At 49.3% G+C, this 15478-nt stretch overlaps 1 protein-coding gene across 1 annotated transcript; it reads right to left on the bottom strand.

The window, feature by feature from the left end:
* Positions 1-12805: 12805 nt before the first annotated feature.
* On the bottom strand, positions 12806-15167 carry ASCL2 (achaete-scute family bHLH transcription factor 2). The gene is made up of 3 exons (XM_072338416.1): positions 15089-15167; positions 14114-14907; positions 12806-13591 (listed from the first exon to the last, which is right to left on the bottom strand). The coding sequence occupies exon 2, from the start codon at positions 14629-14631 to the stop codon at positions 14125-14127; it is 507 nt and encodes a 168-aa protein (XP_072194517.1). The 5' UTR covers positions 14632-14907; positions 15089-15167; the 3' UTR covers positions 12806-13591; positions 14114-14124.
* Between the last annotated feature and the right edge of the window lie 311 nt (positions 15168-15478).

Genomic DNA, 15478 nt, shown 5'->3' with positions numbered 1-15478 from the left:
GTGTACACGCCTGGCTGGCTCTCTCCATTTATGCCCAGGGCAATGGCAGCCCCCAGCTCTTGGAGAACAAAGGAGGGCAGAAAACTCATCCCTCAAGGAGCAGTCCCAATCAGTGGATAGTTGTTGTCCATGTGGTTTTTCCCCCAAGAAAGGCAGCCTCACAAAGGACTTTCTAGCTCATTGTCCAGGCCCAAAGCTTCCTCATAAGAGGCTGCTGGGCTTGTTGCAACAGATCCCAGGTGTGTGAGTGATGCCCTGCCTCGCGCCTTTCACAGCAAAGCGCCCAAAGCCTAAGGCAAGCAGAGGGAGAAGAGGGAGTGGTGTACATGTTCCAATTAATCGGAGCAGAAAGAGAAAGCCAGGATCTGCAACGCCTGGGGCAGCATGGATTGAACAGGTTGAACCTGATGGCAGTGAAAGGAGGTGGCAGAGGGGACCCTGGCTGACTGCTGGGGTCCCCAGCACTACCCACTGCCCCAGATTCCCCTGTGCTGGGAGCTACTGTCCTGCTGGGGCAGTGGACAAGCACAGAATAACAAACTCCATGTCCAGAAGCCAAGGCCTCCCCGCAGCCCATCCACTGCCAATGCAAGCTGATGTTACACGATGCCTGCTTCCTCCCCTTCCCCAGTAATAGATGTCCTCTTTCCAAGGAGGTCATTGGAAAGCTGAGGCATGGAGATACCCGGTCTGAGGAGGGTCAATACAATTCTCCTTTCTAGAATCAGGAAAATTCCCATTTTGAAGATTTCTTTTTCAATGTGACCTCACTATACAGTTGCCCAAAGGCCCAGACCTGGCTTGAGACTTGGCTAGAGGGAAAAGAGGAATCCTATGGGACAGAAGTTGCAAGGGGCAGGAGGACATGTTTTAGGGGAGAAGATAAAACCAGAATCATCAAGGCACTGGAGGAAACTCCCCTTCTTTAATCAGTGATGCCCAGAAGAGTAGGGAGAACCTTCTCTTGCAGCGGGAGATCTGGGTGGAAGACAGATGCCTCCCAAGCTTTGCAATGGGACTAAAAGATCATGCCAAACAAGCAGGTTATTTATTTATATATGTATATATGTTTTTCCTGCTTCTCCTTCTATGTGGCCTCTGCATGACAATGCAGTGAAAAACAACCTGAGCAGAGAATACACTGCTTTGAACAGAGGCACCCTTAGCTACTCAAACCTTTGGCAAAAAATTAGTGACAGGGTAAATAATTGTCCTTTCTGGAGCTGGGCTAAGTTATCCGGGTCTTCCCTGGTAGAGTCACTATGGATTGTCCCACTGGCAAGCTGGGGGATGAAAAGCTGTGCTGACCATGCAACCTTTTGGCAGGTTAGCTCTGCCCATGTGTGTGCTTGCTCACCATGTGGTGTAATGACTCCACGTGTCTAATTCAGACCTGTGGGCATTACTGCAATGTAAATTATGAATAGTCATAATAGCAATTAATAAACATGCTGAAACAAAAATGTACTCTCTGTTTAATTAACACTGGTCTTCAGCAGTTTTATCTCAGGATGAGTGGCTATCTCATCGGAGCTGCCTTCAAACCATGCCCTTCCTGCCATGGTAGGATGGACACATCTTCCCTCTGTAAATGGGAAAGCCTGTTTTCTGCTTTAGCTCTGACCAAACGACTTTGTGACAGCACCTTGCAGTCTGCCTCTCATCCCAGAAGAAGGCCACAGAAATAGAAATTGCACCTGGAGAAGCCCTGTGGATTTCTTTGCCTTGCTGGAAGGGAGGAAAGGTGATATCCAGGGACAAGCACTAAAGCCAGAGGAGTACAAGAAAGGCTTTTGAGCAAGCAGTGGCACTGAGCAGTCTGCAGGACTGGAACAGGATATCACTGCCCATTGGGCAGCTGAGAAACCCCCATTCCTTCACAGTCACCCCTACCCCCACTACCCAGCCATGCAGCCATGTTGCACAGATGTATTCCCCACAGACATCATGTTGGCTGTGCTCAACACTGCACGGCCATCAGCCAAGCCAAATCAGGAGATTGGAGGCACGCAGAGAGCCCCAGCCTTGCTCACAGCCCTCGTTATCAGGAGGAGGAAGGCTCAGCCCTTGACCCTCTGCAGGCAGATGGGGATGAAAAGCATCCCAGCAGGAGCAGGGTGGGCATTTGCCTTCTCCACGCTCTGACCTCCACTGCTTTGAAGAAGAGCATCCGTAATCTTTACGAGGCCTTGGAGATAGGAGTGCTCTGGGCACACACAAGCCATCTGCTCCCATTTCCCTCTGCTTTCCCAACAAATCCCTCCCCACTGACCCAATCCGAGCTGAAGTCCTTGCCTCTGCAGTAATGATTTATAGGGCTGTACATGCTGACAGTTAAGCCAGGTAAATTCAAGGTCCTGAGCACCTTCCAAAACCAGCTGCAGAGGATGAGATGTGGTGGATGAGAGCAGAGGAGCAGTCATGCTCAGAGGTGAGGACAAACAGACAGGCAGGGACAGCATTAGCCTGATGATTTGCATCTTCATCAAGTGCTCTGCTGCACTATGGGGTTTTAATAAAAATATAAGGACCAGAGGGGTCATAGCTGAGACTCCATTCCTGGAATCTTGTTTCTGCTAATGCATAAAGGAATGTAAAACATCCATAGAGTGCATTGTGGAAAGAAAAATGGGGAATACAGGGGGAACAGGTGGCTCTTGACACCTGAACACAGCCTGTATCACGAGGCCAAGAGGGCTGAAGGTCCACAGTGTATCCTGCAGTGTCCTGTAGTGACTGTTCAGTAAAGCTGAGCTCAGGTTAGGCATGGGCAGCATGAAGGGTTTGGGCTTGCTGAAACGGGGAAGCTGGTGTTGAGACTGGCATGGGGTGGGCAGGCTGTGCCAGCCATGCCCTCCTGCTCCATCAAGATGCAGGAGATAGGGCTGCAGCCACACCAGGGTGCAAGCATACATGCAGGCTCTTGCAGGCTCAGGCTTCCTGATGGGGATCTGCTGTACTCTTGTGTTCTTTTTTTAATGAGAACTTCTTGTAATCACCCCTATAAAACTGAGGGTGGGGAGCTGTTACTTATTAACGTCCACTGTTTCCAGGGAGCATGCAGCAGGGGATCTGTTGGGAGAATCAGGCTCAGATGGGCTGTAACATGTTATAGTGTGGCAGAGAGATGTGCACACACATGTACATGCATACAGATGGGCATGCACACACGCACATGCACACCGATCTTCATGCCAGGTCACAGATGTCACCACCAACCCACCATGTCCTGAGCTTTCTGCTGGTCCTTGAAGTTATTTGCGCTGACCAGCCTGCAAAGCAGGAGCAATAGAAATGCAAAAGTCCTCTGTGGTGATTAATGCATCATGTGTACAAAGAAGGTCTGTGGTGAACAGAGGCTGGAGCCAGGATTAATTGCATACCTTGAAGTGGAGAGATTTATGTAAGGAAACAGACTTGGCAGGCTGCCCTGCTCCAGGCTGTGTTTACCTGCCTGCGCCTCCACACCTGTCGTGCTGCAGCAGCAAAATATTATTTAATAACATTTGAAGGGAGATCTTAATAGCCGCACTCGCTCCCCGCCTTGCCCCACCTCCATGAGTGCTGCAGTGGAGCCTGACCTCTTTTCTTCAGCCCTTTAGGTGGGATTTGTGCTTGGCCAACCAGTTCAGGTGCCTATGACCCTGAGGGTCTCTCCTGGCTGTTTGGGCTACAGCAGTTAGAAATATGGTTGTTTCCATGTATGCCCATCCCTTAAGTTCTCCTGCACACTCAGCTTAGAATCACAGAATCGGTAGAATCAATAGGGCTGGAAAAGACCACTAAGGTCATTTATTCCTATTGTCAGCCCATCCCCACCATGCCTGCTGACCATGTCACTCAGTACCACAGCTACCCTTTGCTTGTCCCAGTGAAAGGGGAGCTGGAGAGCCTGGGATGTTCCTCAGCCCAAGTACCCAAACTACAAAGCCCAGAGCAGCCCGGGCTTTGCCCCAGGCAGGTCAAGGCTCCTGCACTCCATGTAGGACCAACTACATTTGTATACATATGAGCAGCACAGTTCCAAATGTTCTTTGTGTCCATTCAAATAAGAGACAAATATTTAGTACAACCCAGCTCAGAAGTGCTTGAGGGCATCTCTTGAAAGGGATTTGGATATTAATTGCAGTCCGTTTGTTGATTTGCATGCTTATCAGCAATGGACAAGATCAAATAGAGCCCCAAGAGTCTGGAATGGGAGCACTTAGGGCTTTATTTCTTATCAGCAAAGCCCCTTGGTGATTATAAGCAAATGAGTGAGTGCTAAGGCCGGTTAGAGGAGGGAAAGGAGAAGTGCTTCCCAACTGCCAGAGCTTAGTCTCTCCAACCAGAACTGGGTAATGATAATGCCATTAACAGTGCTGTAACCAATTAAGGAATCACTATCATCACTATTGGGGAGCAAGAACTGTACTTTGTGCTGCATTGGTCCAGCAAACGCTGGGTGTCCTAAAGCCACCCAGGCACAAGCATGGCCAGGGAGGCATCCAATGCAGTTCTGTCCTCTGTACTAGTTTCCCTGAGGCTTGACACTTTCTCTTCTCGAAGAAAACTTCCCACTAACCTAAACTGTCCCAAACCTTATTCCCTGTTTTGTGTTATTGGAGGAAAACATGGTGCTTGTTTTTTTTTTTGATGGACTTTTTTCTTTTTTACCCCTGCAGAACAAGCTTCAAAGGAGCAGTGGGGACCTCTCCATTTCCATAAGAAAAGAGCAGAAGAGCTGTCCTCCAGGGCCCCAGTGCATCCTGCCTCATTTCACAGATAACCTGGGGCGGGGGGGCTCCGGAGGGGCACGGTGGCAGGAGGACAAGGTCCCCCAAGGTTAATCACAAACCACCCACCGCATTCGTCACAGGGGCTGATTGATGAGCACCACTAATCACTGCCTGGCGAGGCCGGAGGTGACACAGGAGCTACAGGGATATGGTAGGCATGCTAGATGGATGCAGTGACACCTAGAGCCTATAGAGGATGTATATCATAGGGCTTTTTACAGGGATACATGTGTGCCTTGCCATACAGACATGGAGACTGACAGGGGCAGGTCTCTCCAGCCCTTGGAAAACTCCCCAGCTTTCAGAAGAGACCAGGATGTGGGATTCTGGCAGGAGAAAGGCTTAGGGAGAGGTGGCACTGGATTTATCTCACAGCCAGAAGGCAATTAATAGAGTTTCCATCCTCTTTATGAACTGAAACCCATTTGAGTTTCCTATAGGAATGATCTAGGCAGTAAAAGTGAGGTCAGATGAGAACCTGATGCATTTACAGGCTGGATACCTGTGCATTTCCTACAGTTTCCAACAACACAACTTTTTCTTTTACTCTGGTTCTAGCTGATGCTCAGATTTCCGGACAGGCTCTGCCCATAATAATGAAATTTGCATCGGTGTTAACTATCTGGATGCAAATGATAGCAAGGGTTGTGATGTGCTGTGATTTAACCTCTGTGTTACAGGCACAATCCATGCCTTCCACTGCCGACTCATGAACATTTCTCAGGTGGCCATGCCAGCAGGCTTCTTACTGTGGACTTCTCCCACTGCTTCCAACGTGGGCTGCAGTGCAGCTTAAGGACATAGGAAATGATGACATTTTCAAACTTGGCTCCTGCAGTGCCCAACACAGAATGATCTGAATCCTGCGTGACTGCTTGGACATGAACAAAGTGCTGCCCAGTTTTCTCTGGATGCAATTATTACCACTTAAAGGTGCAGGTGTTTCTGGGATTGAGACCGTGGGGTTTTTTTTTCTTTTTTCTTTTCTATTAGATCTGCGTTGTAGAACAGGTGCAGAGAATATCAGCAACAAAGAATGGTTCATTTCTGATACAGCCTCATGTATTTCAACAGGCTTAACACAAAAGCCACCAAAAGCTATGTCAGTCTGGACTACAGTGAACTTTGAGCTAAATGTGTGCTCTTTCAGAAGTGACTTCTTCAATAGAAGTGCTTCGGCCTCCCAGAGCACTCAAGTATATAGGGCAGGAGGCAACTCATCAACCCGTGACCACCTAAACTGGCTACAAGTGATGAATCTGCTCACCACAGACCCACCTTCAGCCTCCAGGAGGGACGGGCATCACCCAGGGGCATTGGATCCCCTGTCAAATAGTCATCCTGCAGCAAGCAGAAAGACCACTTCAGTCTTTGTGGGCTATTAACGCCAATGACTAGTCAAGTGACTAACTTGGAGCAGACACCACACTCTGGAATGGCCGAAGGGAGATGTTTGTTCTGGATTTTTATCATCTCCTGCCACACCTAAGAGCGCCTCTTCCACCAGAGGTAGTTAATTTTGGGATGGAGTTTCTGCAACATCCACTCAGTTAAAGTGAGTGCCATCATTGCCAAATTTCAGTGGGGCTGGGCACTGACAGCTCAGTGCACATCTCATGGGGGTCTGTGGAAAGCTTCAGCTCCACCCTTGATGGCCTGGGACAACCAACACCTTTTTACCATCACCACTTCACTTCTACTTCTGAATATTATTCCTGCCTGATGAAAGCTGAGTGCTGAACCAAAACGACAGGACAAGAGTGGGATGGGCATCTCGGAGCGGGCGGCTTCTTGTGAAAGAATGGTCCTTGGGCCTGGAAACGTATCTAAGTCAGGGTTGTTTTGCTATCCTGGGTGCATGTTTCAACGGCAACATTATTGTAAAACAGCTTTGTGTTTACTTTGTGTACAGAAAAGATAAAATCAGCATTTATATGCAAACATGAACCAACAAGGAATTTCAAAATCCTGCCATTTCACTCCTCTGAGGAGGAGAGCCAGGGTTATTGTGTAACCAGAAACATCTGAAAGCAGGGGATTTTCTGGGTCTACATTCAATTTAGATTATAAGAGGCTAATTTAGGATCTGACTGTATCACCTTGAGCAGCCAAAAAAAGTATTTGAAATGGGCAGACAAGGACTTTGGGGTGGAGAGGTCTCCTCTGTTTTGGACAGCATCAAGCACGCAGAACGAAGGCTTTAGGATTTCATAGGTTACGGGCTGTATCATGCCTCTGTGCTTTTGGATTGCTCAGGGACACGTGCAGGCTTGGAAAAACAGCCACTCTCTCTTTTGGGGCAAAATTTGCAAAATCTCTCTGAATAACTCCACCTCAACTTGCTGTAGGGCACTGGGCAAGTAAACCCACCCGTGAGCACATGCTACCCTATTACACCGTCCCCATAATCATGCCATCATTGCATTGCTGGGGAAGGTTGGGTGGCACATCTGTCCTACCCTATTCCTTGCCTCGCTCCCCATGGGGTTTATTTACATCAGGATGAGAGGAAGGAGGTAGGAAAGGCTGCCTTGGGGATGGCTGCAAAAGGGGACATTGTGCCTCCAGGGATGAAGCGGAAAGGCCTGCGGGACACAGGGCACTTTGATGCCATCTGGATGAAAGAAGGGATGGGGGGGAGAGGAGGAGCAACACCAAAACCCAAAATGCAACAAAACCTCTTCCAGCTGGGACACAATCAGGACAGTCCCTTTATTTAGATGGATAGGGCTCAGCCCAATGCATGGCAGCCTGAGGCCATCCTGCCCCATCCTCACCCTCCTCGCCTCTCACTTTCTTCCCTTCTTTCCATTTTCTTCCCTTCCTTTGTACCCCCTACTGCCCTCCACCTCCCAGTTCTATCTCTTTTTTTCCAAGAAAAAAAGCAGAGTGGGACAAGATGTAACATTAATTCAAAGGTGGGCTGGGGGGATATTGAGGGCAGCAGAACAGAGGAAAAAGGTCTTTGTAGGGGGCAGGACATGCTTAGGGCTATTCTGCTAGATGGATCCCATTCTATGCTGCTTTAGGAATGTAAATTCAGTACATCCAATCTACCCCAGTGGCTGAGGTAGTTTTAGGACAAGCATCCCATGCATCCCACTACTTCTCTGCAACTGTCCCCAGCTCTGCTCTGCTGGGGGTAATTCTTGCCATTGGAAAGGCTGTGCTGTTGGAGTTTGTTGCACCAAGCAAGTCCCACTTGAAAATTCCTGATATTTCCAGACCCTTGGTAAAGAATGATGTCCAAAGTCCTCGTGTCTTGAATCATAGGAACATCTACATTGGAAAAGACCTTCAGCATCACCAGGTTCAACCAACAGATCTGATCCTTGCACCTTGGAGGAGCAGCTGTAGTAGTGAGCTAAAGTGATTGGTTTATGAGTACCCCATTGCTGATGCAGTCTCTGTGGCTGGACCACCTCCTCTTGCTGGGCTGCAGGAGCACAGGATGCAGCTGTGTGTGGTGCCTGATGCAGAGCAAGCTTGGAGCTGTTGAGCATCCTCTGCTCAAAAATAAATTCTCCATTCAGACCATAAATTATCAGGGGAAAGCAGGCAGCAACAAATTCCCCACTCTATTCTCAATAAATAACTTAGTCAGTTCTGGCACACTCTTTGTTTCCATATTGCTCAGAACTTAGTGGGAACCTTATTACTGGTTACTGTATGACACTGATGCTACCAAGGGGAGGATACAGCATTGCAATGGTGATGCTGCTTCATCAGGGAGTGAGAAATCAGGCTGAGAAGGCAGCAGGGGATTGTTCAGTTCACTTGCACCCAAAAGGCAGCAAAAGCAAACAATGTGCAGGCAGTGTCCCACACCAAGTCCATCTGCCCTTCTGGCACCTTGGGTGCTGCCAAGGATCCTGACCCCACAGTACAGTCCAACCAGCCATGTGATATGTAGGACATGGATACTAGCCTTGCTCTCTCCACTTGATTTTACTGCACAGAGGTGGTTCATCATGATTTCTGCTAGACTTGAAAGGTGTGTGATTTTCTTTAACAGCAAGACTTGCCTGCCGGCAACCATTAACTCCCTCCAGCATCATAAACAGAGTCGTATTCAGCTTACACCACTTCTGAACTTGGCTTAGGTGCTCTTTTTCTGCCCGTACATCACTGTTTTCAACTCCAGTCAGCACTGGTTTGAAGTTATTACTGTCTGGTGGTTGGGGTTTTTTGGTGGTGTGTGCATCCTAAATGAGCTTTGTGGTCTCCCCACTTCAAAAGCCTTTCTGCTCTCACCTCTGTTTACTGACTGTCCTGCAGTGAGACCAAAGACTGAAGGGTATAAACTACCCTGTGCTGCCCTGGATCTCTGTAGCATGTGGGGGTGCAGTGGTGGGACAGCCATCAGTGCTGCTGGAGAGGGTTTGGGGGGAATTGGGCAAGGAGTCAGTGCAGAGCATCCTTGCTTCCATTCAAGTCAGACCCAACTACAGCATGTGCTGCACACTTTGCTCTGGTGCCACATGTCTCCTGAGCCAGAATAAGAGACAGGGATAAATGCAGAACCCCTTCAGCAGGGAATGGCACACAGGTGCTTCACCAAAGGAAGCAGGTGCTTGCACTCAAACCAGTTGGCTTCCATTTAATATAATCAAGCCCTTAGTGCAGTCAAGCTGGTGCTGAGAACTAGAGGGAGGTCTCTGTGTGTTGGTAAGAGGACTATTATGTTTGTGCATTCTTCTATACTGAGTTTTATTTGTCTAGTAGGTTTCATCTGTTCTTGCAAGTATAGTTCTGCTATAGGGGCTGGGGCTCCTTTGTGAAGTCTTGGAGGAGATGTATGTATGAAATGGGGAAATGGCAAGAAGAGAGAATGTGTCAAGTATTACAACATTTCCTTCTAGTATCTACTATCCTGACAAAATCTATTTCTTTAAAGTAAAAAAAAACAAAACAAAAGAAAACCTTGAAGTGTTTTGCTCTAAAGCAAGATATTTGCTGTGTTATAAAAGTGTCAACATCTCACTTACAAGCTGGCCATTCTTTCAGCCATTCTTTCTGGCTTTAACAGAAAATTCCCCTTGGGGCTATTGTGCTTTTCTGTGTTGGTTTTTCTTCCCCTTTGTAAAAAAATAAAAAGCCAAACAACTTAAAAAGCAAGCACAGTTTACTGGGTCTGGTGACTGGGAAACCATTGTACTAGAGGTTTAAAGCAGTGGGGCTGAGGCCAGGAGATGAAAGGGGATAGAGAGAAGGCAGGCTTTTTCTGCAGTAAGCTGGATGTTCTGAGGTCTGAGCTTTCAGCACTGCCCTGCTTCTGTTGGCCAACCATCCTCTTATAAGAAGTTTCTTCTTTTCTACTGTCTATGCCAGTCTACCCATAAAAAGAAAAAAGCATTTATGGAGTTGAGGGTCAAATGTGCTTTGTTTCCTGCTGTCTGTGTGCCAAGTGAAGGATGAGTTGACTGAAGTCAGTAGGGCTATCCTAACGTTTCAAATCACATTCCTTTCTGTATCTACCACTGCTGATCATATCCTCTTACATATGTTTCTCTACATGACTGTCTCTTCTCCACTGTATGTCAACACTGATACCTTGGATGGATACTGAATATTTCTTTTGGGTTCTTCTTGCCTGCTGGTGCTGGAGCAGCCCATCTGCCTGGACTTTTTCTGAGGATAATGCTTTTGGTGATGCTCCCAGCAGGAACGGAGTGATCCCTCTCTAGAAGATTAGCCCTTGTTAGGGCTAGTTTTCCGTTCTTGTGCTTGTGTTTCAGTGTAGGCTTAAACCTCCTCCATGATTACTGGGGGGTGGGAGGGAGAGGTAATCTTCAAACCTTGGGCAGAGAAGCTGTAACTCCTCCAAACAGCAGGCTCCAGGGTAGGATAGCCATGGAGCTAAGCCTCAAGCAGCCCATGAGGAGGAGGAGCACCATTTAACCCCTGCAGTGAAATTAAGTGTGCTTTGCTGAAAGGAAGTGCTGGGTAAAACAAGTGGAGCTTTGGTCTGAATACCTCAAAATGCTAACAGCAGGGGAGGTGGTTGGAAACGGAAGGGTTATTTAAGCCTGGGGAAGGGGCTGCCCATCCTAATGTGGTCCCACAACTTATTTCCACTTCATCAGTGCATCTGTGATGTGGGAACTGCTGGGTGGGAAGATGGAAAGGTAGAGCCGTTTTGGCAGTGTGTGAGATGGGCTGGGGGCAGGTTAACAAGCAATTTACAAACACCAAAGACCACACGGAGGAGGCCAGCAGCAGTGGGTCTGAGAGCTGTGAGCAAACTGCTCAGGTCTGGTTTCCTCACTGGTTTTGCACACGTGTGGCTATGTCAATAGGTGTAAACATGAGGCTTGTAGAAGTGTTTTGTAGCTGCATGCTGACAAGCCTGTGCTCCCTGGTGACCCTAGCTTGCTGCTGCCTACTCTTTCCCACTAATTCTAAGGATTCCTCAGCATAATTCTTCTGTCTGACCTTCCTGCAACTCTGGGCTTGAGAGCTGGGTTTGTGACTTCCTTGGCACTTCTGTTTTGGGCACTGAATTCCTAGCTGTATCCCTTAACAGAAATGATGCGTTCATGGAGACTCAAGCATAGGTGACTCTCATGGGCAGAGGGCTCTTGTCCCCATGCCTTCATTCTGACATTCTGGAGCAGGGTGGCCCAGAGGTGATCTTATAGAATCCCTTATCCTAAAATCAGTATCACTGAGCTGACAACTGTTTGTGGCTAACTTCTTTCTAACACTGTTACAGTTGATGCCTCTCTCATGTTGCAGCAACAGTAGCTTGGGTGATCTGTTGACCCTTATAAGGGTGCTGGGAGTGACTTGCCTTGAAGCCAAACATTGCTTTTGGAAATACTGAATTAATCAGTGCTGCTGAGGAAGGAAAAAAGCTGCCAAGCTGTAGTAAAATCATAAACACAAATGCCTTCTGCTGGAATGGGGCACTTGTGAAGGCAAACACAGCAGTCCTACTTTCTAATTTGCTTGGAGAAGAGGTAAGCCATTGGGTTAGGCTGAGAATAAGCACATGGGATCTGCATGAGGTTTGACCTCAGAGCTCTTTTCCAGCCTAAATGATGTTATGTCTGACTGCGTTTTTAGAGGTACTGTGTGAAGATGAAGCCCTTAAGCCAACACCAGGAAAAGATCACTTGTTTCCCCCACCCCAATGAGGTGTTCTAAGTGCAGTGGATGGGTCAAGCTCAGGCCAGCTGACAGCCTCCCTCCCACCTCGGGGGTTGCTGGTGAGCTGCATGGGGGAGAACCTCAGCATTGAGCACTTTGATTCCCAGGGCCTTCCCAAGGGACAGCTTGTTACAGCAGCCTTGGTTAGGGAACAGGCCATAAGCACAACAGCTATTCCTTAGTACAGTTCCTTGCCTGCAGCTCCTAATGCTATCCTGCTGTTAGAGCCTGCATTTTCACTTGGTATTATTGTTTTTTGCTGTTGAGATGGCATTTTGTATGTGGAATACGTTTATAGATCTGATTACAAAGCAGCCACTGTAATTATTGAATTTGGGACTTCAGAGTGATTGTACCTCTCAAAATTTAGTGGGGAAAATTCCATCTTCCCATTAGTTAAGGTTTATACATACAGTTTCTGTAAAGTGGGTCAATTTTAATAACCCATTCTACCTTATTTTAGCTCAGCAAATTCTACAGGCCAGCCTGTTTCACACCACTCCACTAATAGCCTTCACTGAAGGTATGGAAGGGAAGTAACAGCCTCTGCCATAAGTTTCCATGCCCTTGTGGCTGTGTTTAACCTCACAGCAACTTTTCATGCCTCTGAAGCTGGTACTCAGTGTGAGCCCAGAAATGATGGCTAGGAGATGCCTCCAGCATCTACCCAGGAGAGGAGCTGCCAACCCTGGGGCCACCTGTTTCTCCCATCTAGCCCATCTTTGCAAAGTGGGTAGCATTGCAAGTAGCAATAAGCAAGTGTGGCATGATGCTTTGCTGCTCCTCTTTCCCTTTAGCGTGTGGATACAACCCAGGGCACTGTTTGTCCTCAGGCAGGTGTTAACTTGGTAGATACATGCACCTTGCAGCCCAGAAACCATTTATAAATAGATTTTATTTATAAAGTCAATTTACATAAAATATGATACTCTTTTTAAAAACTGCATATGTACGACTTAAGAAATCCTAGCAAGTGCATACAAAAATGCCTTCAATACATTTTAAAAAACAAAACAACAACAGAAAAAAAACGACAACAAAACAACTTCAGTTTTCAGAGAAGTGAACCTTCACACCAGGCAGAGTCAGACACCACAGTGAGACACAACAGAACTTTGCAGTCCTTTAGTAAAGTGTTTGGAGAAAGAAAAACAAACAAACCCTTTCATCTAAATGGTGTGTATTCCCCAAACATTCCAGCTGGCAGTGTTCAAGAACAAGGGAATTGGACTGAAAATAGAGCTACCTCCTTACCCCTTTTCCCTAAGGTTTCTCCTACAAAAATAAGTCTTCATACACCACTGTTCCCATAGGCAGTTCAAGTTGCATACAAAATAGAATTTAACATTATAAAAAATTCCCTCCCCCTCCAGAAACAAGGAAGCATCAAGTGGTTTCCATTTCTTTTTTCCACCCTTTCCAAAGGCCGATGGGAAGGAGCTGCGAAAGGATGCATGGCTATTCTCTGGAGTGGGTGAAAATCTTGTCCATCAGCAGCCCCGGAGCAGACACTGGAGCTGTGACACCATTGCACTTCAGCTGGGCATGAGCTTGGAGCCCAGCAAGGAAAGCAGCCAGGATGAACTTGAGAATTTCTGCGGGAGATTCATTTTGGAGGGCACTGCTGGCTGCTGTGGAAGACCATAGGAATCGAGGTATGGCTGTGGAGAGATTGTAAAAACCCATGTCTACTCCATCTCCAACCCCACTGGCCTCCTCAGCTCCCACTTGTTACCCCAGCCCCATGACCACTGCATCCATCCTATCAGCCACCTCAGCACCACCAGCAGCCATCCCAATGCCTTTGGCAACCCCATTGGCCACCCAAATCCCCATTGGCAACCCCAACCTGATCAGTAATCCCACTGGCCATCCCAATCCCATCAGTCATATCTAACCCATTGGCCACCTCAGCCCCTCACTGTCAATCTCATCAGCCACCCCAACCCCACCGGTCACTCAACCCCATCAGCTCCCCCACCAGCTACCTCCACCTCATTGGACAATGCGACCCCACAATCACTCAACTGCCATTGGACAACCCAACCCTACTGGCAATCCCAATAGTTACCTGACCCCGTTGGCCACCCCAACCCCACCAACAATCCCACTGACTGCTTCAACTCTATGAGCGCCCCAATCATAAAGAACTGGGGAGCAGCAGTACCCCAAGCCAACCTCACCTCCCGCCAGCTCAGTAGCTCCCGAGCCAGCTGGTGAAATCCAGCAGTTCCTGCTCCTCGGGGCTGAGCACCGGCTCGTAGCCGCTCTCCTCGGAAGAACAAGGTGAGGCGGAGGAATAGCCGCTACCGCCGCCGCTTTCCCCGACGGCCGCCCGCCCCGCAGAGCGGCCCGCTCGACCGTCGGGGAACGCGGCGGCGGCGGCGTCGTGCTCGTCGAGGAGCCGCTGCAGGGCTCGGATGTACTCGACGGCGGAGCGCAGCGTCTCCACCTTGCTCAGCTTCTTGCTGGCGGTCCCGTGGGGGACGTGCTGCCGTAGCGCGGCGAAACCCAGGTTGACCAACCTCACGCGGTTGCGCTCCCGTTCGTTGCGACGGGCCACGGCCGCCGCCGCGGTGCCGCCGCCCGAGAGGGAGGCGAAGGCCAAGCGGCGCTTGCAACGCAGCAGCTCCGGAGAGGCGGGGCGGCGGCGGCAGCGTGAAGCGGCGGCGGGGGGCGGCGGCGGGGCACCGCCGTTCATCGCAGAGGGGCCACGGCGGCGGGGACGGGGAGCGCGGCAGCGCCGGGAGAGGTTGGGAAACGGGAGAGGAAAGGTGAGCGGAGATGGCAAAAAGGAACAGTATTTAGAACTTAAAAAGAAAAATAGAAGCAAAGGTACCTGCGAGACGGCAATAAAGGGAAGAAAAACAAGCGAACCAAAATGCGGGTAAGATGCGAAGGAAAGAGCGTAGAAAGCGAAAAGATTGAAAGTGAGATTAAAGGACGCAATAAGGATGCGGGAAGCGCGAGTTGGGTGCTGAAGGAACGTCAGATGCAACGAAAGAACGCAAATAAAAGTGGGAGTGCAATGCAAATGAAACGGGAATTAAAAAAAAAATGCAAATAAAAAATAAATTAAGAAAGTAAAGTGTAAAAAAAAATATATATATATACACAAAAGAAGGGGGGGGGGGGGGGAGGGAAAGTGGGAAACGAACCCAACACAAACAGAAATCCCTATCGCAGAGCGCGGGGGCCGCTCAGCCACCCCCGGCTCCTTCCCAGCACCGCTCCGCGTCTCTGCTGCGGCCGCGCGGCCCGCGCGCTGCTTATCAACGCCGCCGCCGCCGCCGCCGCTCGCGAGCCCCCGCGGCAGCACGCGCCGCGCCACGCGCGCCCGCCCCGCGCGCGCGTCGCCGCGCGCCACCCCCAAACCCCCCCCGAACCCCCCGCGCGCGTCCGGCGCGTGGCACCGCAGCCGCCGGTAACACCCCTCCCTACCCCCCCTGCCCCCCCCGGCTCGCGGTTGTCTTTATTTATTCCCATAGCCGGGTTTCTTTCAGCCCGCTCCCCGAGGTGGGGCACCCTCGCGCTCCGCCCCCCTCATC

This window comes from Excalfactoria chinensis, chromosome 5 (assembly GCF_039878825.1).
Source record: "Excalfactoria chinensis isolate bCotChi1 chromosome 5, bCotChi1.hap2, whole genome shotgun sequence".
In the NCBI taxonomy this organism is placed as follows: domain Eukaryota; kingdom Metazoa; phylum Chordata; class Aves; order Galliformes; family Phasianidae; genus Excalfactoria; species Excalfactoria chinensis.
This window is presented reverse-complemented; position numbering and strand designations above follow the sequence as displayed.